At 48.5% G+C, this 23,725-nt stretch overlaps 2 protein-coding genes across 2 annotated transcripts in view; both read left to right on the forward strand.

Moving 5' to 3' along the window:
- Window positions 1-4: 4 nt before the first annotated feature.
- plpp2b (phospholipid phosphatase 2b) lies at window positions 5-9,444 on the forward strand. Its single transcript, XM_068743094.1, has 6 exons — window positions 5-105; window positions 6,616-6,767; window positions 6,863-7,125; window positions 7,200-7,257; window positions 8,217-8,393; window positions 9,286-9,444. The coding sequence occupies exons 1-6, from the start codon at window positions 45-47 to the stop codon at window positions 9,442-9,444; spliced, it is 870 nt and encodes a 289-aa protein (XP_068599195.1). The 5' UTR covers window positions 5-44.
- Window positions 9,445-22,596: 13,152 nt separating this feature from the next.
- The window catches only part of tle2a (TLE family member 2, transcriptional corepressor a), a 22,654-nt gene continuing 21,525 nt past the window's right edge, over window positions 22,597-23,725 (forward strand). The window contains 1 exon segment of the mRNA XM_068743339.1: window positions 22,597-22,620. Within this exon segment, the coding sequence (XP_068599440.1) occupies window positions 22,597-22,620 (24 nt within the window).

Here is a 23,725-nt window from a genome sequence, read left to right on the forward strand (position 1 = left end):
GCGTTCTCTTGACGCCGTTTCAAACCAAATCGACGCCGGAGAAGATGAATGACCCGAGGAAGAGGAAGCTGTTCGTGCTGATGGACGTGCTGTGCGTTCTGGTCGGTGAGTACGGAATTCTGCGGCTTCTTTGTGTCGAGGAATTGCGCTTCGGCACGTCCGACGAGAAGGAGCGTGATCGTGTTTGTGCGCGGCCATGACATCAGCGCAGGAAGCCGCCCGAAAAAAGACAATGCAACGTGTGTTTTTTAATCTGGCGTCAGATACCAGGAGCCGACGAGGGAACCGGATTTTCACGTCTGAGCCCGGTAGACGCCGTCGCGCGTCCGCGTGGAGAAAAACAAGGTGGGGGGGGGGTTAAAAAAACTAAAAATAAAATCACGCTCCCCCCACGCAGCTGCTGCATTCTGCTCCCAACACGCCGGGAAAGACTTTGCACAGCCTCAGGGAGTTGTTTGCTTGTTTATGGAAAATTCGATATGCGCGTGCACGCGCGGCATTCCTTATTTTCTTCAATATTCTGTCTGCCAGAAGTCTCACGCATGCCCCGCATTAGTCTCAGCATACTCCTTCCACCTTGTCGTACAGACTATTTTTTTGCATTGAAATAACGATTGCTTTAATTACCGCCCTGCAGGCGAGGAACTCGTGACGTCACGTTGGACAGACGCGCACGCGTCGCCGTTTCAGCTGTCGACCTTTGACCTAGGAGCGGGCCTGTCGCGTGCAGTGACTTGTTATCAGGCATTAACTCATATCACAAAATAAAAATAATAATCAATCAAACCATGGATGAATAATTACATCAGTAATTTATATTTAAACAAAATAAAAAATATTTAAAAATGTTCAATTATATCGATTATAAATGACACAAGACGGGCACAACCAAAATGGCCATCACCGTGTGGCACCTCCTGGCTGTGGTGCTCAGTGTCCCCCCCCTCCCCCCCCCATCCTGCAGCCTCAGCGACCGCTGTGGTGGGATACCAGCTCTCATGGGCCCCATGCTTGTTGTGTCTGTGCTGGCGAGACGGTGGGGAAGTTGGAGGGCGGATGGAGGTGGGGTTTGACTCTGCCGGAGAGCTCGGTGGGATTTTTCCGTCTGTTGGAGCCTCTGCAGACCGTTGAACCCGATAAGCCTCACAAGTCTGGGATTAGCGTCTGGCTTGGCGATGGTCGGTTCGGTCTGCGTCCCGCCCTTTCTGCCCATCCCTCCCAATTTTGTTTGCCACCCACCTCACCAGCCCCGAGCAGTCGACCCCGAGCCTGTGCAAGGTTTCCTGCTATGATCCTGTGAGACAAACATAACGGAGGACTCTGTCAGAAGGGCTGCTCGGAGCCATTTACTGATGCTGTGTCTGCTGTGCCAGTTAATGACAAAGAAGCAGAGACGTGTTTGCATTTCACATCGCCGTCTCCCCCTACGCTTGCTGTTGGTCTCCTGGCCTCCTCCTTTCTCCCCCCCCGGTGTTTCTCTCCCTCGCTTCCTCTTCAGACTTGTGCGGGGCTTTGCTCAGCACAAATAGATGGCGGGTGTTGGCTGAGAGGAAAGACCAGATTTAAACCCCTCCCTGCTCTGTTTGTATTCGTAGGTGCAGGTGCGCCGCAGCCCCGGCAGCGAGCGGGCGATGAGGGTGCAGTGTCAGTCACACAACATGTGTGTAGAAGGAGCAGCTGGACTCTTTAGCACATAGGACCCACAAAGGTGGCACGGAATTGTAGCATTCGGGGGTTGGTTTGCTGTAAGTGACTCCTGGGAGGTTACCCATACCAGGAAGTGATGCTCCACCGTGCCGGCAGCCTTCCAGGAAGCCGGGGTTCTCGTTTCTCTCATGCAGTCGTGTTGAAAAGACCGATTCTCCTGAGTTCTCAGAGAATTCTAGCAAACAGGCTCGATGGGAATCCCACCCCCCCCCCCCCCCCCCATCCCCACCCCCCCGAGAGAACTCCGTCATGGAAACTGAAGCTTGTTTTGCAAATGGGAACATATATTTATTCACACTCTCGTCATCAGCGATGCCTTTGAATGAAACGGGGAGCTTCTTGATTTTAATCCTAAGAGTCGTAATAGTTTCTATAATTTTTTACAACATTACTGAGTTTAAAAACAAAACAAAACGGGAGACTTTGCATCACAAAACAAGGATTTCCTTGTTTTGTCTCCGGGCGGGGGGGAACATAGCATTCCAGGCAAGGGGAATGCTGGGAAGGTTCCTGCCATTATTCTTATCGGGTAATTCCGAGTGAAAGCATGCGTGGAGACGCGAGTCCGGTGGCATAAGGCTCGGGGAAGAACCGAGAGGGGAAGGTTTAGGGAAAAATATAGTCCGAACTTTAAGAAAATCTAATAAGATTACTAGTGGGATGCGACAGCTGGACACATTCACACCGGCCGATCGCTCGGTACGTGCCAGTCATGTTCACCAAGCTGCATGGAAGCCGACCTTTAGCATACGTTTGTGCACCTACGCTTCGTTGTGGCTTCCCTTAACCCCATGCGGCTAACTCCTCGGATCTCGGGCCGACTCAGACTCTGATTTGCTGACCCAGATTGAGCTCCCCTCCCACTCCCCTCCCAGATCTCTCCTTCCAACCGTCTTCGGAGCCCAGCATGCGCAAAAGATGCACGGAGAGAGAGAGAGAGACGGCAGGAGTCAAAATAAAGGATCGGCAGCAGCGGCGAGATTCGGTGTGACCGGTGGAGCTGGGCGTTCCTTCTGCGAATTAGAATTCCAGAGGCCAACGCCGGCAGAGGTTGCAGGCTCAGCACATACCTTCCACATTAGTCAGTTCAGCACAGGGTGAGGGAGCGCTTGGCTGTTTTGTTAACGCGAGCCATCTCATAAAGGCCTGAAACATCACCCGCGTTGATGGACTGAAGGGCGTTGGCAACGCCGCCGTCTAATTGCTGTCATCGCATCGCACGTTGGATTTGAAGGGAGGAAGGAAAAGAGGTGTAAAGTTTGACTCCCATCCACCGGGGGGAAGGAGACGAGAGCTAGAGGCAGACGGATTTAATGACTGAAGAGGGGTGAAATATAAAACTTAACGCAACAGGAAGCTGTGGACAGGAGGGCAGAGAAAAGCAGGGAGAAGAGACTCCCTCCGTGACCTTCAGGATGAAAAGACGAGGACGGAGACTGGAAGAAATGAGGTGGAGGAGCCGACGCTCCAGCTGTGACCCTGGAAGCCAAACGGGGCAGCCCAGGGGCATGAGAACGAACACGCCTCACGCACGGGCACCTCGGCTCGAGGTGTTGGGTATTCTCAAACTACTTGCAGATGATGATGATGATGATGATGATGATGGCAGTCCAGGTGGCAGAATTTATTTGGTGGGATGGCAAACAGAACGGGTACGGGATGGGACAGGATGGGATGAGGACGGGAAAAACTGAAGTCAGACAGGGCGAGGATGTGGAAAGCTTTGCATCTCAGCCGGTCCAAACGGCCGAGCTAATTGCATATCTGCTGGCTAAATAAAGCACCGAGCCATCGAGGCCCGTCGTGCTCGCGGCAGAAGGAGAATCGTGTGGAAGGCTGCTGTGATGAGGAAGACGACGGGCGGGAAGGCCGAGCTGCGGGGAGAAGAACGAACGACTGAATGGAGGAATCGACAGCGGTGACGGAATGAGTGGACACGTCTGGTGCATCCGCAGGTCTCCGTCGCTCTCATGCCCAGTTCAGCTGTAAAGCTCATGGATAATAATTAGGGCAGGAAGGAGGTGTGTTTTTTTTTTTTGGTCTTTTATTATTTGGACAGGACAGCTGAAGGGGAGAGGAGACAGCACGCCGTGGTGGACTCGGCCTCCTCACAGAGGCTCTACCTGCTGAGCTAAACGTGCACCATGGCCGGGCAAACGAGCCGTAAGCTGCTGAAAACTGAAGCCCAAGCTTCTCAAGTGAGCCTTTGGTCCTCTTCCAGTCGAGCGGGAGTCCTGCGTCCCGTCACTCCCAACGGGCAGACGTGTGGCTGGCAGCAGGAGATTAGCCTTCTGGCCACATTCCAAACTGGCAGCTTTCCCTTTCCTTCCCTCCCCTCCATCCATGGAAGCAGGTGTCTAGGAATCTCCCCTGTTTCCTGAATGACCCCCCCCCCCTCCTCCTTCACCGCCGTCTCCATTGACGTCTGAGTGTAGCTCCAGTCAGAGACACTGCCCGGCCTTTATGGAGGCAGCTCTGGAGCAGGGTCGGTTTGGGTTGTGAGGTTGTCTCGTGGTATTCTGGAGACCTATTTTGTCTGCTGTTGGCTCTATTTCTGTGTGTGTGTGTGTGTGTGTGTGCGCGCGCGCGCATCAGGATCAATGTGTTCTGTCCACGACTGCGTTCCAGACAGTTTACATCTTCCTTTTTTTATAGAGTACTTTAATTTTCTTCCAGCTTTATAATTCATGATTAAGTTAGTTAGAGCTGCATTTCTAAATAAAGAAATGTAAATCTAATCTTTCTGTTCCAGGCCAGGGGAGTTGTTTGAGGCCAGCTGCCCCGATTCCACCCGGCCCATTAACTCTGTGGCGAATGTTCAAGTTTGGTTAAGATGATTTTGAAAGCGCTAAAAAAATATATATATATATGTTTATAATGTTGATGCAAAAGCTATTCATCTTCATGGGACTGTCAGGAGGGAGACCTGCTTTGAAGCTTCTAGCTGCTCCTCTGTGAGCAACAATTCTGCCCTGGCAAGCGTTAAAAGCTCCATGAAACGCTTCGACGTTGCAACGTGACTCCAATGTCAAATTGATTCTGTCATCCTGCCACTTTAAAGTCCCGTTTTGTGAAGAAACATCCCCCCCAGAGGTTCAGTCTGATCTCAAACACAAAAAAAATCAAACAAGCTGGATTCCTTTGTCAAAGATTCCTTTGTTTTTGTTTTAGGATGCAATTATTTTTTTTCCAGGTGTTTGATGCAAACATTCCACGCAGCGAAAATAGTCCATTCAGAAACGTGTCGCCATGCTGTGACGGCAGGCTAAGTTTCAATTCAAATTTTGGAGATGTGCAGTCCAGCATCAAGAAACCTTTGATGCTTTTATCCATGAAAAGACTGGAGGGGTGCACAAAAATGATAACTCCTGTGATGAACGCTGATCCAGCGTTTTTTAGTTTTAGACTTTCAGCTTTGTTTTTTTTTTTTGCCTGCTAAACGTAGGACAGATGATACATATGTGGAAACCGCCACCAAAAAGCCACACCAGTAAATCCATGTTACCCCCCCCCCTTCCACTCCCACTGAGCCTGAAACAGGATGTTGGTCTAATACAGGAGACCCTTTACTGTGCTGTTGCGACAAACAGGATTTTGACTCGGTGGAAAAAGCCAGTTGTGTATTTTCTTTTATAACCTCGGCCTTCAGCGAGTGCCGCTGGGCGTCCTCCTGGACTCGTGTCCTCTACGAGAATGGGGGGGGGGGGGGGGTGCACCTCATTTACACAGGAATGCAGAACTATCGGCGAGAGCTCATTTCAGGCATGCACTGTTTTTCTTCTGTTTGGTATGTTGCGTTTCCACAGTGGACGGTGGCCGTGGATATCAGGGAGGAGAACGCATTCCTCCGTTGGGCTGCGACTCTAGTATTTTCCTCCCGCACATTGTTTACACCAAATATGACAAGTCAAAACAATAACTCCACCCTCCTTACGAGCAGCCGCAGCCGAGGCGATAGAGTTGTTCCCACTTGAGGAACAAGGTTCATTTTTAATCGACATAACATGGAGAAAATGAACTCTGAAAGGAGATATCAGCCATATTCAGTTTCTACCAAAGTCCCATTCTACCTATAACCTGAAGGGATGCAAAAGACTTCGGGTATGGCCGGATCCTTTGCATTCTACTGAAGAAAAGTTCCCACTAGTGGGGGGGACCCTGAGCCACAGCAGCCTCAAAGCGTCGTTCTTTACTCTGCTGCTATCTAGTCGTCAAAACAGTCGTCGTTTGCCAAGAATCTACATCCAACACTGCCAGTTCGACTTTGAGAGCAGAAAGAGCTTCTGAAAAATCCATTAGAGCCTGAACGCATCCATTAGCCTGTTTTATCAGAGCGTCTTTGTGTGGAAGAGCAATAAACAGAGGATGTTTCCAAACATCGCAAGGATCCCATTGGTGCAGTCGGAGCCTCAGGCATCTATATTTGGTCTTATTTGTCTGTGTGTGTGTGTGTGTGTGTGTGTGTGGTATTTGTGTAGTTTTGCAAACTCTTGTCTACTGGGGCATGTGATGTGTGATTTTTGCATATGCCCACATACCCGAGTGCGGCATGGATCCTATTTTGCGCTGTTTATTTTTGCCGTGTGTTTCCGCCCTGACGTTCCTGAGCTGAATCTCTCTCTCTCTGTCTCTCTCTCTCTCTCTCTCTCTTTGTGGGTTGTTTTCCTGATTGTGATTTTAGTCCTTTGGGCCCGAGGGGAGGGCGAAACGATTTGGCTTATCTGAACAATAACAACAAAAAAACATTTCCCTTCCCCGCTTTGAAAGTGATGTCATGTCTGCAGAACCTGCTTGGAGAGACGAATGCGATATTCCAACAACAATTTGTTGTCCATTAAACTCGAATACTGTCCAATGGATTACGCTCTGGTTTCATCCCTCTGTCGCTCTGGTCTGTGTTCACCACAGCCGCGCTGCCCTTCATCATCATGAACGTCATCTTCAAGCCGTATGAAAGAGGGGTTTACTGCGATGACGAGAGCATCATGTACCCCATAAAGGCCGACACCATCACCCACGGCCTGCTGGCGGCTGTCACCATCTCCTGCACGGTGGTCATTGTAAGTTTCTTATGGACCAAGTGAACTGTTAGGATTTAGGCAAAGGTCGGATGAATTTAAGAAACAACCCGCGACTCTTCGTCCTCTTTGCTCAGATCTCCACCGGAGAGGCTTATCTGGTCTACAGCAAGAGGATTTACTCTAATTCTGAGTTCAACCAGTACGTGGCGGCGCTCTACAAAGTGGTGGGGACCTTCCTGTTTGGAGCCGCCGTTAGCCAGTCGCTGACCGACCTTGCCAAGTTCACGATCGGACGCCCGAGGCCTCACTTCCTGGCCGTGTGTGCCCCCAAGGTCTGTGTGGGTTACATGCCGAAGATCAACTGCACTGGCGCCCCTCTGGCCGTCACAGAGTCCAGGTAGGAGAGAGAGTGTCGGTTTACATGATGATGATGTCGTGTGAGAATCATATCTGACTCTTTCCCTTCTCCAGGTTGTCCTTCTACTCCGGACACTCCTCTTTTGGAATGTACTGCATGCTCTTCCTAGCAGTAAGTGCAGCACTCGCCTCGATGGTCGCCAAAGTCTTTACACAGTTTTTGACACGCGGTCCACAAATGGACTCGTCTGATAGCAGGCTTATACATTTGGACCCGATCACAAGCGTTAATTTCAGAGAAGAAGAAGAAGAACAGGCTCGGCGAGGTGTCTGGTGCCAGTGGACTTAAAAGGGCAAGGCATGAGTTCTGAGGCGGGATGTGTAGAGAGAAGGGATCTGGAAGTCTCTGCTGGATTCCTCCCAGCAGAGACGTCTGTCTCCCAGTCCCATCCAGTTGGCCTCATCTCCCCGTGTTTAAAGCCTGGCGCCCGAGCTGCCATCAATAAGCCCAGGAAACAACAGCACTGTTGGTCAAAGACAGTTTGACAGGAAAGACGGACTATCTCTACCTCGTGTCCAGGAAACGCTGGAAACGAATGGAGCGAAGCTGGGATTTAGCCTGCGTGCAGTCGGCATGTGGCTGCAGGCGATGTCACTTATCACAGAGAAAGGCAAATCTTTAGCACTTCCAGTTCACATTATTATTTTTTTTACATATGCTTTTTCAGCGCAGGCACCAATTAGATCAACTTTTGAATCCAAGTTGAGCCGTAACAGACACAAACACATGGCTTAAGTTTGTTCCTGGGGTTTGGAGTTGGCGTCTATTTCCAGCTACCTGGCTCTAGCAGGATGGGTTGTATAATTCAGAGGCCGTCTCTGCATAGCTTCACTGCGCTGAGCACGCTGCGTCAGATTGGGATATATTATGTCATGCAAGTTGCTGTGAATTTGCTCACTTTCTGACATTGTTCTTCCACATTTCCTGATATATGAATCAGTTATCAGGAATAATTCGGATCAGTTTAAATGAACAAAATCAAAGACCCCCCCCCCCCCCCCCCCCAATCTATTTCTATTCTCTTTCCTCCCACCATCTCATCCCTATGCTCTCTCTCTCTCTCCCTCCAGCTTTATGTGCAGGCGAGATTGGTGGCAAAGTGGGCCAGACTGCTGCGGCCCACCATCCAGTTCTTCCTGGTGGTCTTTGCCGTGTACGTGGGCTACACCCGAGTCTCTGATTACAAGCACCACTGGAGCGACGTGCTGGCGGGGCTGCTGCAGGGAGCGCTTGTTGCAGTCCTCAATGTGAGTCAAGGGAGCCACTGTGAAGTTTCTGCATGATATTTCCATGTTTAGTCCCCCCCCCCCCCCCCCCCTTCCCGGTTGGACTCCTCATAAAGTAAAGGGACGATTTTATTCTGAGAAATCCCACAATGACATCAGCTCACGGCGTATAAATAAGTAGCCATGAGAAGTGCTGCTGCCGCCGGCATTAATCCCGTATAAAGTAGCTCCAGCTTTGAGCCTGATGACATCGTAACTCTTGTGGTTTCCGGCTTTAGGGAAACCCGAACATCGACGGGACTCTCCCGATCAGGAGGGATGTTATGCAGTTAAAAGCTTTCTGGTCGAGATGTGCTCTACATTTGTTATCCTCGCAGTAAAAAAGGAGCATACCGAGGAGAGTGGCCGCATCCGAGGGTTACTTTGCTCGAGCCCCCCCTTCTTAAACTAGCATGTTCTCAGCCAATAAGCCCTCTTCCCTCACCTCGTCCAGCTGGAGCTCTTTATTGTGTGGCCGCCTCCCTGGGTTGAGTGAGCTACTGTCAGCACTGTCTTATGGAAATCCTTCAGTGCGTGTCAGTGCGTACGTGTCTATCCGTGACACACACACACACACGCACACGCATGCATGCATACATATGATTAAATGTGAAGTCAGTCCCCCCCCCCCCCGCCTTTGGCCTTCGCCGTTCTGCCTGCAATTAGAGACCGTCCTGGGCATGGCGTTTTACGAGCTGCAGGGGTTGGGCCTGTTCTGTGTGTTCCGTCCAGTTATGTGTGAGAGTCTCTCTGCAGCTGTGCAGAGACCTGTCCAGAGATGTGTCAGCACATTTTCCAGTCCGGGCCTGACCACCGTGCTTCGTGCTCATAGTGCAATCTGCAACAAATGACCATAAACTCCTCTCCTCTGCAGGTGCGCTTTGTCTCAGACTTCTTCAAGAAGCGTCCTCCGCGATGCGCGAAGCCAGAAACGGCTGAGAGCGACGGGCCAGCCAGGAAGCCCAGCCTGCAGATCGCTGACTCTGAGCGTGGCAACCATTACGACTGTAACCACAGTCCAGGCCCGGTGTGAGAGGGGACGGCACTAGAGATGGAAGCTGCAGCCTGCAGACCCCTAACCCGAGTTGTGCGGTCCGACTTCCTGTTGTCCTTTGTTGTGCAGCGAGCCTTGCGTCGGTTATCCACTGTCCTGACCGCTGGCTGCCAGCTTGAGACTCTTTATGCTACATGAAGAGACCTACGAGAGAGAAACGTTCAAGTTCAGCTTGCCGACATGAATTCTACGACCAACCGTTTATGTATTCGTTTGAAAAGAGTCGGACTCGGGATCTGGTCTATAGTTTTGCAGCCTTCACGCCTCCATCTCACGCCCTTTGGCTCAACCACTCACACCCTGCCCACTCCCCCAACCACTGGACTGACTGAGGGGGCTTACACCCCATCTGCGGGTGCTTGAGCCCCCACTCGAACACATAATGATGACCTCCTTTTCTACGTTAAGAGGGAGTCGAATTTGTGGTTTTTAGATTAATCGTTTTTAAAGCATCATTAAGTACTGAAAGCTCCGAGAAGCCGTAGATTCCAGACCTGCGACGTTAAAGGTCCGAGTCAGCCATGATGCATGTTACATCTGCGGAGACGCAGAGACATGGACGTCCCGGGGCGTCTTTTAGCAGCCGTGTCTGTTCTTAATGGGATTGCAGCTATTTCACTTAGATTTGAAGTTTTGATCAGATATATCACCTAATGCGGCTTCAACATTAGATGTGTTTTTTTGTAAATGTCTTCATGTAGAGAACTGTGATAATGTTTTTTCTTTTAAATGAGAGAAGCAAAGACTAGAAGGTTTAAAGATTCCGGTAAAAGCCTTTTTTTATATGTGTGTGTGTATATGTATATTTAATTAGCTTCATTTTAGTGCACCTTAAACAAGAGAATAGTGTCGCAAATCGCAGACATTTTATTGGAGGGGCAACAAGTTCACAGTAGAACATTTCTGCATGTGGATGTTATTCTGTCAGCAAAACAAGGCTCACCAACTGAAAAAGCTTTGAGAAGGCGTGTATGAAGTTCGACGCTTGCAACAAAGATGTTGCGATCAGATGACGAGCGCTCCTGAATGCAACACAAACAGGTTAGCTGAGAGACATTTTCTAACGCTAATAATAGTAATGACTCAGAAGGGGAGGAGACTGGCCTGAGGAGACGTGTCCTGCTGACGTTGGTCCTGAGGCTTTGCTGAGGTGCCAGCTGGTCAGAACCCGAAGAAAGGAGATGATATTGATGGCAGACTTTTGATAGGTTGCCTTGCCTTTTATTCAGAGAGCCCTAGTTACATGAGTTCTGCCTCTCTACAGGGAGGGGGCACCTATGTGGTAATATAGATAAGAAGAGGCAGAACTGAAAGTTCATATCCTGTTTTCTAACATTGGCCTTCCTGATTATCCATCAACACATTGTTCAGAGGAAGGGAGTGGAGGTTAGCACGCCCGATCTTGCAATCGGACATCGTGTACACTTCAGCAATTCTCACACATAGAAAGAGTTACACATACATGATTCTGATTGTACAATATGATATGCATGATTAAGAATATGCTTGTGATTAATGATATGAGTGAATCAATACAAAGATAATGATACAAATACAGAATCACTCCAACAACTTTCTGTCCATCCACACTAGATCTGGTTGACCCCCCCCACCCCAAAAATAGTGACGCCTTTATGAAATATTATCAGTGTGTGAAATGGACTGCAGAGTAGACGTAACTCTTGTGTTATACCACTAATATATTGCAAAGCTGATATTTAAAAAAATATATAATTACCCTTTGTATGTTCTTTTTTCTGTTCTGTTGTTTTTTTGCTTCTATATTATAAATGATAATCAAAGGACAACCATTTTGAAAATGGTGTTTAATTTATTTTAAATACTTTTACTCTTGCAAAGTTTGAAATGCCAGCATTGTTTGTAGTTTTGTGCAATCAGTCCTGCTTTTGCCACTATTGGCCACACATACTGTAATATTCTCAGAGCTCCATAATGCATGAAGGATGAAGGTGTATGTGCAGGCTTGTGTGTTTTTATGGGTCGTGTACAGTGTCGGCTGTCCGGGGCGCCTCTGCCCTCGCCGCCTCGTACTGCTGGCTTGTTGGAATTGTCACGCAAACCTTTCCCCGTCCAAAACATAAGTCCGATGCCTCGGTGGGGCTTTCAGAGAGCAGCCGGGATGGTGAGGGGTTCCGGACCCTGTGTTGCTGAAGCTAGTAAAAAAAACTGTTCCAATCCCACTTCAAAGAGCCAGCTGGGCTCCCCCCCACCCCGTGCTGATAGACGAGGCTTAATTTGAGAGTCAAGTCTTCTGTACAGACCTTGGACAGCGTGCAGACCCCTGGAGGGGGACTGATGATAGATCAGACGGACCACAGCATCGATATGGTGGGAGAGAGAGAGAGAGTGTCACCTGGTAATGATTGTGAAGTTGGGCGGGGACTGGAGAGAGAGGCTCGGTACGTGGTAGTCCATGGTGAACCTCGGTCCCAGGGGTCTTCGACACACTGAAAACAGATTTGTAAGGAGGAGCGGCTGGAGCTGCTTGTGATGAAGTGCTGTGTGAGCCGCTCGGGTCAGCTGCCTGCAGCTAAATGATGCCAACCGCACAATGAAGGGTGAGGATGTAGAGGTTGCATGTTCGATTCCCTTCTAGCTTCATGGAGGCCGTCGGCCGGCGTGGCTCCATCTTTTATATTAGTGCCTTAAAGTAGACACTGGTTGCTCAGTCTCCTGTTCATATGTCTGCTTTTTTTATGAATGTATTTAATCTAAGCGAGAGGATTTTAAATAAAGTTCTAACCCACATTCCGTCGTGTTGTTTTGATTTGACGCCTGATTTAACACGACAGGTGGTGACGTCTGTCCTCCGTAAGGCTGCTGATGGTCGATCGAGTTGCTGCAGCCTCAGGCTTCCAGGATGTTCTGGCCGAGGCCATTAATCGTCATTGTGAGTTTCACTGATTTAAGTTTCATTGATTTAATGCAAAATCAACATTTCTGTCAGTTGGTGCGGGGGCCACCGTCGGTTTCCTTGTTCTTATTCTCTGAATTAAATTCTTAGTGAATCATGAATCAACAATCTGCTCTTAAACGAAGGGCCGGAAAAATCCACAAAACGGAGGCATGGCCTTTTGTTATTTTATTTGGGAGAACGGACACTTCAATATAAGCTTTCTTTTCAAATGTTCACTTTGGTGCTGTGTTCTTTATTCACGTGGAACGTGAAACCAAAGGTGCTTTCTTTTAGTGTGCCAGAGGTTCAGCGACTGGAGAGTTCACTTCTGTCGGCCGGTCATTTACTGATGAATCAGTCAGTCTTTCAGAGCGTTGAACTTGATACATGAGTGAGATACAAGATGGGCCGAACTTCTGGCTGACGTGGAGGGCTCGTGGTTTGAGCTCTTCTGCTCTGCAACGCCAGACGTCTTCCAGTTTTACCTCTGGAGACCTGCAGCTCTGTGACCGACTCATGACATGAGTTTATTTCAGTCCCCCCCCCACAAAAAAAAACTGTAATTGAACCCGAGAGCTGAGGACTCAGGAGGGGTTAATCAAGGTTTCCTTGCTGCATCCAAGTCGGAGAATGGAACGTTCCACAAGAACAAACTCATTTATCACAGCATAAAACACGAGACCCGTGGGGAGCATCTGTGAGAGCTTCGCTGGCAGGAGTCTTGAGAGCCGCTGTCGCGCCTCATTTCAAATGATATTACTTCCATGCATGTTGTGAAAGCTGTGCATGTGTGGGAGCTATTTTTTCCACTCTGGTTTCAAAAACAACTGGAGCTGGAAAGCATCGGCGTATAACAGTGTTTGTTTAAATGAGTGCTGCTCCTTTCGTGGTGTGTAAAAGGCGATGGACATTAAGCCCCGTTGAGTGTACGACCCTCCCCAGCCTGAAGGTGAAGGTTAGGCCTGCCTTGTTGATCAGAGGAGAGCTTTGAGGAAGCCAGGCCTGTGTCCACATGACACGAAGCGTAAGACACTGGCTATCTGGTGGACACGTGCCGCCAGAGACATCGAGCACCTGCAGCTTTGCATCATCTCCTTCAAACCTTCCTCTGTAAAGCTCGCTGGAGTCTGTCTGGCTGCAGACGTGGTACACCCGGGATGAGACGCCAGTTCCTCGCAGGGTCACGAGAGAGACAGGCACCCATCTCGCAGCCAATAGGAACAATTTTACCACAACCTAAATTATATGTTTATGGAGGTGGGAGGAGAATCCATGCGGACACGGGGAGGACATGCCAGCTCCTCACAAGAAGGAATTTAACCCGTGACCTTCTTGCCGTGAGGGAACAGCGCAATCCACTGCGCCACCCTGCTGCCCTCAAGGCATTGGCAGCAGTGTTCTTGCATGGACACGGAAAAATATTGGATTCTGATTTCTTAGCAAAGCATAACAGGAAGCCTCGGCCGCTAGTATTTTGACGCTGCGGTATACTGCAGAGAATGTTGCATACGCAAACCGTTCAGCTCACTTTGGTCGCCGTCGGCCTCAAGCTACAAGAAACAAGAGGAAGAAATGGATGGAATTCTGTGATCCTCCCGGCTGATATCCTCAAATAATAAATATTTATAAAAAATAAAAACAAAGACATTGATTTTCTGACTTTTCTTTTATCTCATCTTATTTAACAGGTGGAGTTTTTTTAAGACAGGAAACTGTTTAGTAATTTGATGAGGTCAGATTGTTGGAGCTTTCATCACATGTTTAGACATCAGACATAAAAGTCAGTCCCTTGATAACACAACTGAAACAGGCAGGGAGGAAACCAGGAAACTACAGGGTAATAGTGGGAGGGGGGGGGGGGGGGTGACATGGGCTGCTTACATACCACAGACTCACTCATGAACCTCGTTTGGCCATGTCTTCTTCTCGTGGGATTAATCGATGGAGGGAGAGATTTGGCCCAGGAGGTCTTCGCTAGTCTCTTGGATCCACACCGTTCATTTCAGCGCTGGTTCCGACAGCAGCTGCCCTGACTTCCTCACCGTGGGGGAGGCATACACACGATCATTGTTGGGGGGGTTTTAACCAGCCAATGGGATGGCCTTGTGCTATTTGAAATCAATTATTTTTAATTAAGCCCACCCACGCTCGCATCTCGTGGATAGCGTGCGCTAACCTTGATGTCATTTCAGTCACTTTTTAAAGGCAGCTACGTCTACATTTGGGCGCTTTTTAAATTTAGACCTCGATATTTTCTGTGTGCGCTCAACATCAACAGGAAGCGTCATCCTTCAACGCGCACGTTCAGCAGTTGCGCGGATGCAATGCATGGTTTTCACATTTAAATACAACGTAAAGATTTTTCCTTCTAGATGTTCATATTTTCATTATCATTATTATTATTAGTAGTAGAAGTATTATTATTTTTAATCTTTATTTTCATTTAATGCTATTATTTTTTTCTTCCCACAGCTTCATGCAGTTGCAGTTCTTTTTTGTGCCGCAGGAGGCTGAGAGCGACAGACGCAGATGAGGATGCAGATGTTGATGGTAAAGAACAGCAATCATGATGTTAACCTTTGACCTTGACCTTGCTGGAGCCCACATCCCTGGCCCTGTGGACATCTGGGACAAGAATCTTAAGCTATCAATAAGTCCTAGTGCTCATCCTGTCCAGGGAGGACGAGGAAGATATCCAAGATCATAATCGCTGATTCTACTTTGTTTCTCGGAGAGTTGAGTTAAAACTGAAGTGACGGAGTCGTGTCAATGTCAACGGTTTGACCTTCAGGAATGCCCACATGTCCAGTTTGCTGTGCAGACGTTTCTCGCTGGCAGCGACCGGCTGCACAGAAAGCAGCAGTGAAGGGAGTAAACCGTCCCCGGAGGCGTCTGAAGCCTGCTCGTCTCCGGCTTCCAGTCTCCAGTGCGTTGGCCTTTGCATGTTGTTTTGGATAGCAATTCTGTGCCAGGGGGCCGTCTGCGGGGGCTTCACCGGAGAATGGCACATTTCTCTCAGGCGGCCTCGGGAGAGAGACGCAGAAGCAGCTTACCTGGCAGGCGGCCATCACTAACCAGTCACCCCGGTGGGGGATTTATATTTTTATATGTTTGCACCCCCCCCCCCCCCTTCTGCCTCAGTGGGGAGCTTCACGTCATGCCGAGGGAATAGACTGTCCTGCTGTGGAATTGTAGCAACAGCGTGAGAGGTAAACACACATCGGGCATGTTGCTAGAGGCTCCGTGACAGGGCCTCTGTTTCAGGCTGGGATGATGTCATTCCAAAGGGACCAGCACCATGTAGTGTCGGATACAGACCGTATTTATTAATGCATCTGGATCAGGATCATCTGGAGCGCTGCAATTTTATTTCTGCTCCATGTTTACTCGAGGAAAATGACATATACTCAGCATATGCCATAAAGAAGATGATGTGTGTGTGTTTCTATCCCTGCCCAGGATACAGCATTTAACTGCACGCACTTTTATAAGGTCGTTCTGTTACGGTTGAGCTTCCAGATTTAAAATGTAGATTTATATATCATCTTAGGGGGGGCAGAGAGGCGACACAGACCCAGTGTTGTGTTTGCGTGTGGATTTAACACGCCATCAAATAGGATTCAAACTCTTCCACTCAGTATTTATTTAAGGATGCTGTTAAAAAAAAAAAATCCAAAATGACAATTTAACTACATTTTTGTGGAAGTCAAACTTTAGGGCCTGCCTAGTTACTGACACCTCCCCCCCCCCCCCACACACACACATCAATCTGAAGTTGCCATTTAACGCTGCTATTTTTAAACTTCCTCCAAATGTGTGCTGTCTTTGTGATAGCGCGCTTTTATGCTGGTAATAAACCCCGTAGCTGTGGAACTTCACTTTCTTTTTTAAACAAACATGTCGGGCTTAAAATGATCTCTGAGCACAACGTGAGAGCTGAAGCAGACTCTAAAACTCTCAGACAGACCTGCAGACAGACAGACAGACAGGCGGTGGAATTTGAAATTAGTTTATTTGAAAGGGGACAATGCAATTTCATAAAACACATGATTAGACATGTTTTTTGTTGTTGTTTTTAAGCCATAAATAGCCAGAAGCCTAGTTTTCATCTGTAGTCCCCTGACCATGATGAAAGCAGTAAAAAAATAAAATACACCTTGGAGGCTTAATGCCGCTATTTACAGTGTAATAGCGACCCCGTGCGGTACACGTTTAGAATTGCAGCATATACGGGAAAATGGCGTCTTTGTGAATTACAGGGTAAAGTTCGCTGCTTCTCCCAAAATGTAGAACGTTTTATGACTTTTGCAAATAAAATAACAAGTCTAACAAGTGCATATTGCATGTTTAAGTAATCCGCGGCTTCTGGGAGTTGTTGATTAAGTTGCACCAGTTGCTCCAGAGAAACGCCAACAAATTGAGGTGACCAACGTTCCCTCTAATTGTTCATGCGTCTGAGCAAACACACAAACTCCCTGAGCAGTCCCTTGGACAACACCACAATAATACATTTTATTTTAAACGCACTTTACATTTGAAAGCAAATCTAAAAGTGCACAATAGTATAAAAATAAACAAAATAAAAACAAGAGATAAAAATCAACAAATAAAACAGATAAAATGAACAAGCAAAGGTTGTGTGTACTGTGGTCCAGCGAGAGTCCTGGAACTCCGATTACAATGGCGTCTATTAGCTGCGTAAAAACATGTGAATCTCATCATTAGCCGGAGCAGCCAGTCACCGGAGACTCACTGACTCAGTGGGAAATAGCACAGAATTAATGTTTACGTGTTTATGTTATTTTACATTTAGGTTGGATTTTTTTTGTGGGCAACGTAGATCTTCGCTGCGCAAAGACCGTATCAGCTGTGCGTAATTACGCACGACCGCACCTTAGACTAGGGAACATTGACTGGGACGCAGTTTAAGGCGTTCGTTTCATCTGCTTGCAATACTGTTGTTGAACAGCAGGTGGGAGTAGAACGCAGTGTTGCGCGCCCCACGTCTGTGGGCGGGAACCTAAAAGAGTTTGAATATAAAGATTAAGAAATAGTCTCTGGACTGGCCAGGCATCAATGTATCTTTTACGTACATACACAGAAAGAGAAATACATTATTCACTTATTAATTATTAACTGTCAAGGCGACATAGAGTCATTAGGTCAGTGTTTTATGAATACTTTGTCAAACACTACTGTTTTTACTCTTCTAGGTTACACGAGGTGTTTCAGACCATTTCAACGAGCTTTGTGTCTTGTATAAAAGATACTAAATCTCCAGACACCAACATTCACACATTCCTCCTGTTTGAGATTTTATTTTGTTTTTTTACCAAACACTCCGAGTTAGTATTCGCACACTCTGTTACCCAAACTGATCTTGTGTGTACTGAGAAGCTTTAACTAGTAGGGGATTGTTATGTATTTTGCCATGTCTCTGGTTCTACTTGTAGTGGAAACATAGTTGAAGGAAATATTTTCTTTCTTTTTTTTATTAGAGGTAGGGGTGGCTAATGTTCACTTGATACTCCAGACCCTCTTTCTTTGGAACCATCCTTCAGCAGATCATTTCACTCCCCTCTACAACATTTCTCATCCTCCACCACCTGAAAAAAAAAGTTATGCATTCTTTCTATTCTAATTCACAAATTAACTCCCGACCTGCCCTCACCAGCCTCACGTAAAGTGGAAACCTGTGGGTGTAACGCCTCACTTCATAGCCAAAGAGCCTCGCTCTGCTGTGTGATGATGAATGAATGAATGACAGCACATTGAGTGCCATCAGTGGCATCTGCAAGTCAACGCTGAGATTTCACCACCTCTTCGCTCTCTGTTTTTAGCCTGGATTGACTGCCTGAATTCAAAAATCAGCTACCCCAAAATGCAGGATGTGAGAATGCAAACTAACCACCGGCCCACCCTGAGTGTGCAGTCTCTAGAAGTCATCTCGTTTCGCCTTCACCTTCCTGAGCATGCGTTGCAATTCTTGGATGCCGTGCCGACATTGCAGAAGAAGTGAATTCAATATATGGAAAGCCAGTAGGGAGATTGGATTCCTCTTGACTGCAGGACACAAATCATCTTTGGGTTTTTTTTTGTGTTTCAGTGAGAACAGAGGTGCGCCTGCTCTTTCCCGAGGTTACTCACAGAGATGTGCCACAGATTCACTTCTCAGTCTGGAGCTGCTTTGCTTTGTGCTCCAAAGACTATGAAGAAGCCTTTTGAACAGGGAGCGACGTTACGCTGCAGCGCTGGAATTCCCACATACACACACACACATGCCCGTGGGTGTAAATGTGTCAGCATCTGTTTTATGTGTGCATACGTGTGTGGATGTGTCACAGAGGGGGGGTTTGTATCTGCCTGCAAGGATGAAATGTGTGTGTGTGTGTGTGTGTGTGTGTAATGGGGCGGGGTCATGTGAGCATAGCTGCTGCTGATGTGGGTCATTATCCCTTCTTTCCCCCGAGGGGCCATGCAGCAGGAGAGGGGAGAATGGGAGGGCTTGGATGGAGCGGTGTGTGTGTGTGTGTGATTCAGATAGTGATTGTGGATGTGTGGATGTTAGGAGGAGGAGGAGAGTGCCCCCGCCCCCCCCAAGAGGAGTAGAGACCAATAAATCACTGCGCCGTCTCAGTGCTGACACCCATCTTGTCTGATGAGGGGCAGGGAAGGGGGTGGGTGACTTGCCGCGTGTGTGTGTGTGTGTGTGTGTTGGGCGCCATGACAACACTGTGGCCTTGTCTTCCTGCCACTCAAGGAGCCGTTCTCAAACTCATCCCGAAGGCATTCAGGAAATTGGGGCGAGGTAGTGGAGGTGGGGCAAATCGGGACACCACAATAACAGGGGTTTATGACCCAAAACCAAAGCACCTTGCTCCTCCAGTGTCGGTTTATTTCCCATGGGATGTCATGAGTCAGTCTGTCTGTTCAAATGAGGTAAAGGACCCCCCCCTGCTCAGAGATGACTCAGCAATTTTCTTAATTTCCAAAAAAAGATCAATGATTGTAAGAAAATTGTTACCCAGACAACGATTCATTGTGGGAATGGTAGAGAATTAAATGGAGAAAAAAATGGAGCCTGTGATTTGCCTTGTCTTTGAGGAATGCATTTGCAGCTCATGTCGTGACTGGTGCATTCTGGTCTTTGGAGACGTATGATTGGTGCAAAACGTCATTATCCTGAGGGTCCAACACCCGGACGTGTTTTCCATCGGTACTGCCATCAAATATGCAGCTATTGGAAAGCTTCCTGAAGTAACATCACATCATTATTCGATTTAAAACAAAAGGAATGCGGTAAATAAATAGACGTCATTCTGAGCTTTTAATATAATGCACTTCTAAGTCTGAGACGAGAGAAGCTTATTGATCTGAAGGCCCAAAGCAAAGGGCAGAACAGTTCATCTTCTTTAGACGTACGTCCAGCAGCCCACGTCCGGCGTGCTGGTGCTAATATCACACACACACCGGTGGAAACGGTTACCGCTGTCGACAAGCAGAGCAATGAAGCCGGCGCTGAAGCTTTGTAGGAAGGAAAGTTATTTTCATCACCTCATTCAGAAGTCCCTCCTGATGTTTGGCTGCTTGCTGATGAATTGCCAGCTGTGTGGAGAGCCGAGGTTTGACACTGATAGATTTGATCTTTTTCCCTCCTTGCCTTAGATTGTGGTTTTTAAAAGAAGATGCTGCTGCTCCGTCGGGCAATTTTCCCAAATGTTGCCCTCTGAGACCGGTGTGTGCGTGTGTGTGTGTGTGTGTGTGTGTGTGTGTGTGTCCGATTATGTTTTGCACGTCAGCATACACACGTTTGCCTGGATTATCTTTTAAAATCCACACTTGACTGAGTTGGAACCAAAATCTCTTGCGTTGTGTGTCCCGTTGCTCCGAGCCGAGGTGGGGGAGAGAGGGGCTCCGTGGACCTGGTGTATATAATCACTGGAACTCAGCCACACACACACCTACACACACACACACACACACACACACACACACACACACACACACACACCTAGCACCTTCATATGTCCTGCCAATAGCAATAATATCATAATATCAGTCCTTCACTTATCATTATATCATCTGTATTTTATGCCTCCCCAAGAACAAAACAAGGCAGTCCCATACATCCTGTACACCCCCCCCCCCCCACACACACACACACACACACATACAGCAGCTGTGCAGCAGTAGTCTGTAAAGTACTGCATTCCTCTGGACTTTTCTCTCTCTCTAATAAATGTGATCCCAGTATCCGGGAGGGAGACCAGTCAGTGCTGCATTAAAATTCATGGGAAAAATGGCAATAAAATGGGTCTCTCTCTCGCTCTCTCTCTCTCTCTCCATCTTTGTGCACTTGCTCCCCTCACCCTTCACTCTTATTCATTCCCACACCCGTCTGCTCCACACACACACACACACACACACACACACACACACACATTTTTTCTTCGCTCATCTACACCCCTCCTCCTGGCTCGTCTTTCTCAGCATCCCCCCTGCTGTCCTTCATCCTTTATTCACTTCCTGCTCCCCCTTCCTCTCTCTCCCTCTCTCTCTCTCTCTCTGGCTCACACACATACACACGCAAACACACACAGCCATCTATATTTTTTCAGCTCCACCTCTGGAAGGTTGTGATTTCCACTGTCAGAAATTGCTTTTTCAATATCTCTCTCTCTCTAATTATGAGCCCTGCCAAAGGGGTCATGCCTCCAGAATACCAATTTTTTCCCCCGCCGTCTCTCCTTTTGTCTCCAGAATAATTCTCTCCTTTCCAGGTAACAAGGATGTGACATTTCAATGCAGGACTCTTGAAGCTTACGTCACTGTAACTGATTTATTCCAGTGGATTTTGGCGCCGTCTCGTGCTCTTATATTTATTCAGATTTAATATTTCTTTCCACATTTGGCCTGTTTCCTTTGATCGTGATTAATACTTGACATTTAGAAACGAGCAGGATGATGCCAAAAATTAGTCAAAAGTCTATTTATTTCCAGATCAACCAAGCGTATGAGGAGGGGGGTGGGGGTGCAAGATGCATCATGCCCCCCCCCCCCCCCCCCGTCCTGTATTGTGTAGCGAAAAAGGAAAACCACCGAATCTTGATCCAACCACAGCTCGACTCCTCGATCACTCCCTGCAGCCAGGAAGGGTTAACCCGGCGGAGCGGTTGTAGCCTACGCGATTGACAGTCAGAGCTTTGCGCTCCCTGCATCCTCCAATCAGCAAGCGGTCAGCAACGCCCACGTGGGTATACTCGCCACTCATTGGCTCATGTGAGCAGCGTTGACTGCGCCGAGGCCGAGCCCCACGTGGAGTTCTCGTTCACCCCCAGAATGTTTCATGCTATTCTATTCTATTCTATTCTATTCTATTCTATTCTATTCTATTCTATTCATTTCCCCAGAAGATCTTTCTGCGTCATAGTATTTTCATGAAATGTATATTTCATAATGGATAGATTTCCACTGCGCCGCTGCATGACGGGTAATAAATACCTCACAATAAAAGGAGCAGGAGCGTTTTTATTTATGTTATTTGTTTTTTTTTGTTTTACAAACATCATCAGGCTGCGCTGCTTCAGTGTTTCTAACTTTAGAGGCTGGAATGGATTAAATGAATTCCTCTACAAAACAAAACAAAAACAAAAACAAAAACAAATGGCATTCAGCAAATCATCATTGAGTTTTTAATTGTGGTAAAAACAGCGCGGGGGGGGGGTCAGCAAGCCGTGTCTGTCCCATTGAGGATCAGAAGGGGGGGGGGGGGGGGGGGGTAGTGGGAGTGTTGCGTGAAAAGAGTGCGGGCCGACGCGTGAGACAAAAGAGGCTGCGGCTGCGTTGCCGGTGGCGCGTCCGTCTCCGAAGCCACAAGCAAACCCCCCCCCCCCCCCCCCTCCCTTTAAGACTACACACAGCCACGAGGAACCGAGGGAGAAACCCCGATCCTGTGGAAGTTGTGGACTTGGGAGAGCGCTTCCCGTGGAGCGGGTGTTCCTCGGTGCTTACGCGTCGTGCGCCGTGCGCGCTTGGAGATATAACCCAGAACAAAGGAGTTCGGAGCGTGGAATGAGCTAGCCTCGCCGTGGAAACCGGGACAAATGCTTCTCTAAAACGACAACGACACCAGGCTCATCGGCTTCGCGTTTTCTCGACGAATCTCTCCGCCCAGGAAGGACCGGACAACCACCCCCCCCCCCCCCGCGGAGACGATGTTCCCGCAAAACCGAGCCCCGGTAAGTCTGCCCACGCTGCCGTGGACCCGTCGAACGCGCCTATTGTCGTGGATTCCAGTCTGATCTGAACTGCGTGGATCCGGGGATTCCTTAATAACAGGGAATGTGCCGGCGTGGGGTTCTTTTTTTGGGGGGGGGGGGGGGGGGGGGGGGTTGTGCATTCTTTGTCTGACGGAGGTCACGCTCGTCGCGGGGGGATCGTGGGACGGAGCCCACGGGAAACACGGACAACTTCGCTGAGTTTCTTTGTGTCCGTGGAGGCAGCGTGGAAACACGGAGCCTCCTTCTGTTCCTCCACGGCTGTGGATTTGACCCACATATCACGTGTGTTTTTTGTCCCTTCCCCGTGGTGCATGTGCGTGTGTGCGCGCGCGTGTGCGTGCGCGTGTGCGTCTTGTTGACACATGCAGCCAATGGCCTGCCCTGCAAGTGTCACTCATTTTTACAAATGAACAACAACAACGACCCGCCGGAGTCGAGCTTCCGTGCGTCTGCGGGGTTCGCAGCGACGTCCACGCTGCGTGGCTTTAGTCTGTTTGCGTGGAGAGGAGCTTTTGAGCCGAATCAGATGCGTAAACGCTCCTCCAGCTCCGTGGAGGAGCAATTAAGACCTGCTCATTTGCCTAACCCTCATCTAACCCCCCCCCCCCCCTCCCCCCACGGTGCCTCCACGGCGCCTCCACGGCCACATTTCCACGTGAATTGTTTTTTGCACAGCGTTTAAATTACATTTTGTGAAGACAAAGATCCAAAATACGTGTCGTTAATTTTCATCTCTTAAAATGACGCCATGATGCAACTTTTATTTCAGCTTCACACGCTTTGATGGATCTCCTGAGCCCCCTGTGCGCAGGCACGCACACACACACACACACGCGCACACACACACACACACGCGCACACACACACACACACACACACACACACACACGCCTGCAGGTTTGTGGGTCTGTGGTTTGCTCTGTAAAAACCCAACCTCTCCACGCTGCGTTTCCTGCAAGGGCTCCAAAACCACATCTTAATGCACGGGCAGGCGTCCCGGGGCGAGAGGGGCGGGCTGCGGCAGGCCTGGGGTGGCTTCTGAGGCCAGTTGCCCCGCTGCATT

Source organism: Brachionichthys hirsutus, chromosome 9, assembly GCF_040956055.1.
Source record: "Brachionichthys hirsutus isolate HB-005 chromosome 9, CSIRO-AGI_Bhir_v1, whole genome shotgun sequence".
NCBI lineage: Eukaryota > Metazoa > Chordata > Actinopteri > Lophiiformes > Brachionichthyidae > Brachionichthys > Brachionichthys hirsutus.

Bases quoted from the DNA above. Each gene is read 5' to 3' on its own strand.
- plpp2b (XM_068743094.1), top strand. From the start codon at position 45: ATGAATGACCCGAGGAAGAGGAAGCTGTTCGTGCTGATGGACGTGCTG. The intron at 7,126-7,199 runs GTAGGAGAGAGA...TCCCTTCTCCAG, and splicing joins CTGGCCGTCACAGAGTCCAG to GTTGTCCTTCTACTCCGGAC. The intron at 8,394-9,285 runs GTGAGTCAAGGG...TCTCCTCTGCAG, and splicing joins CGCTTGTTGCAGTCCTCAAT to GTGCGCTTTGTCTCAGACTT.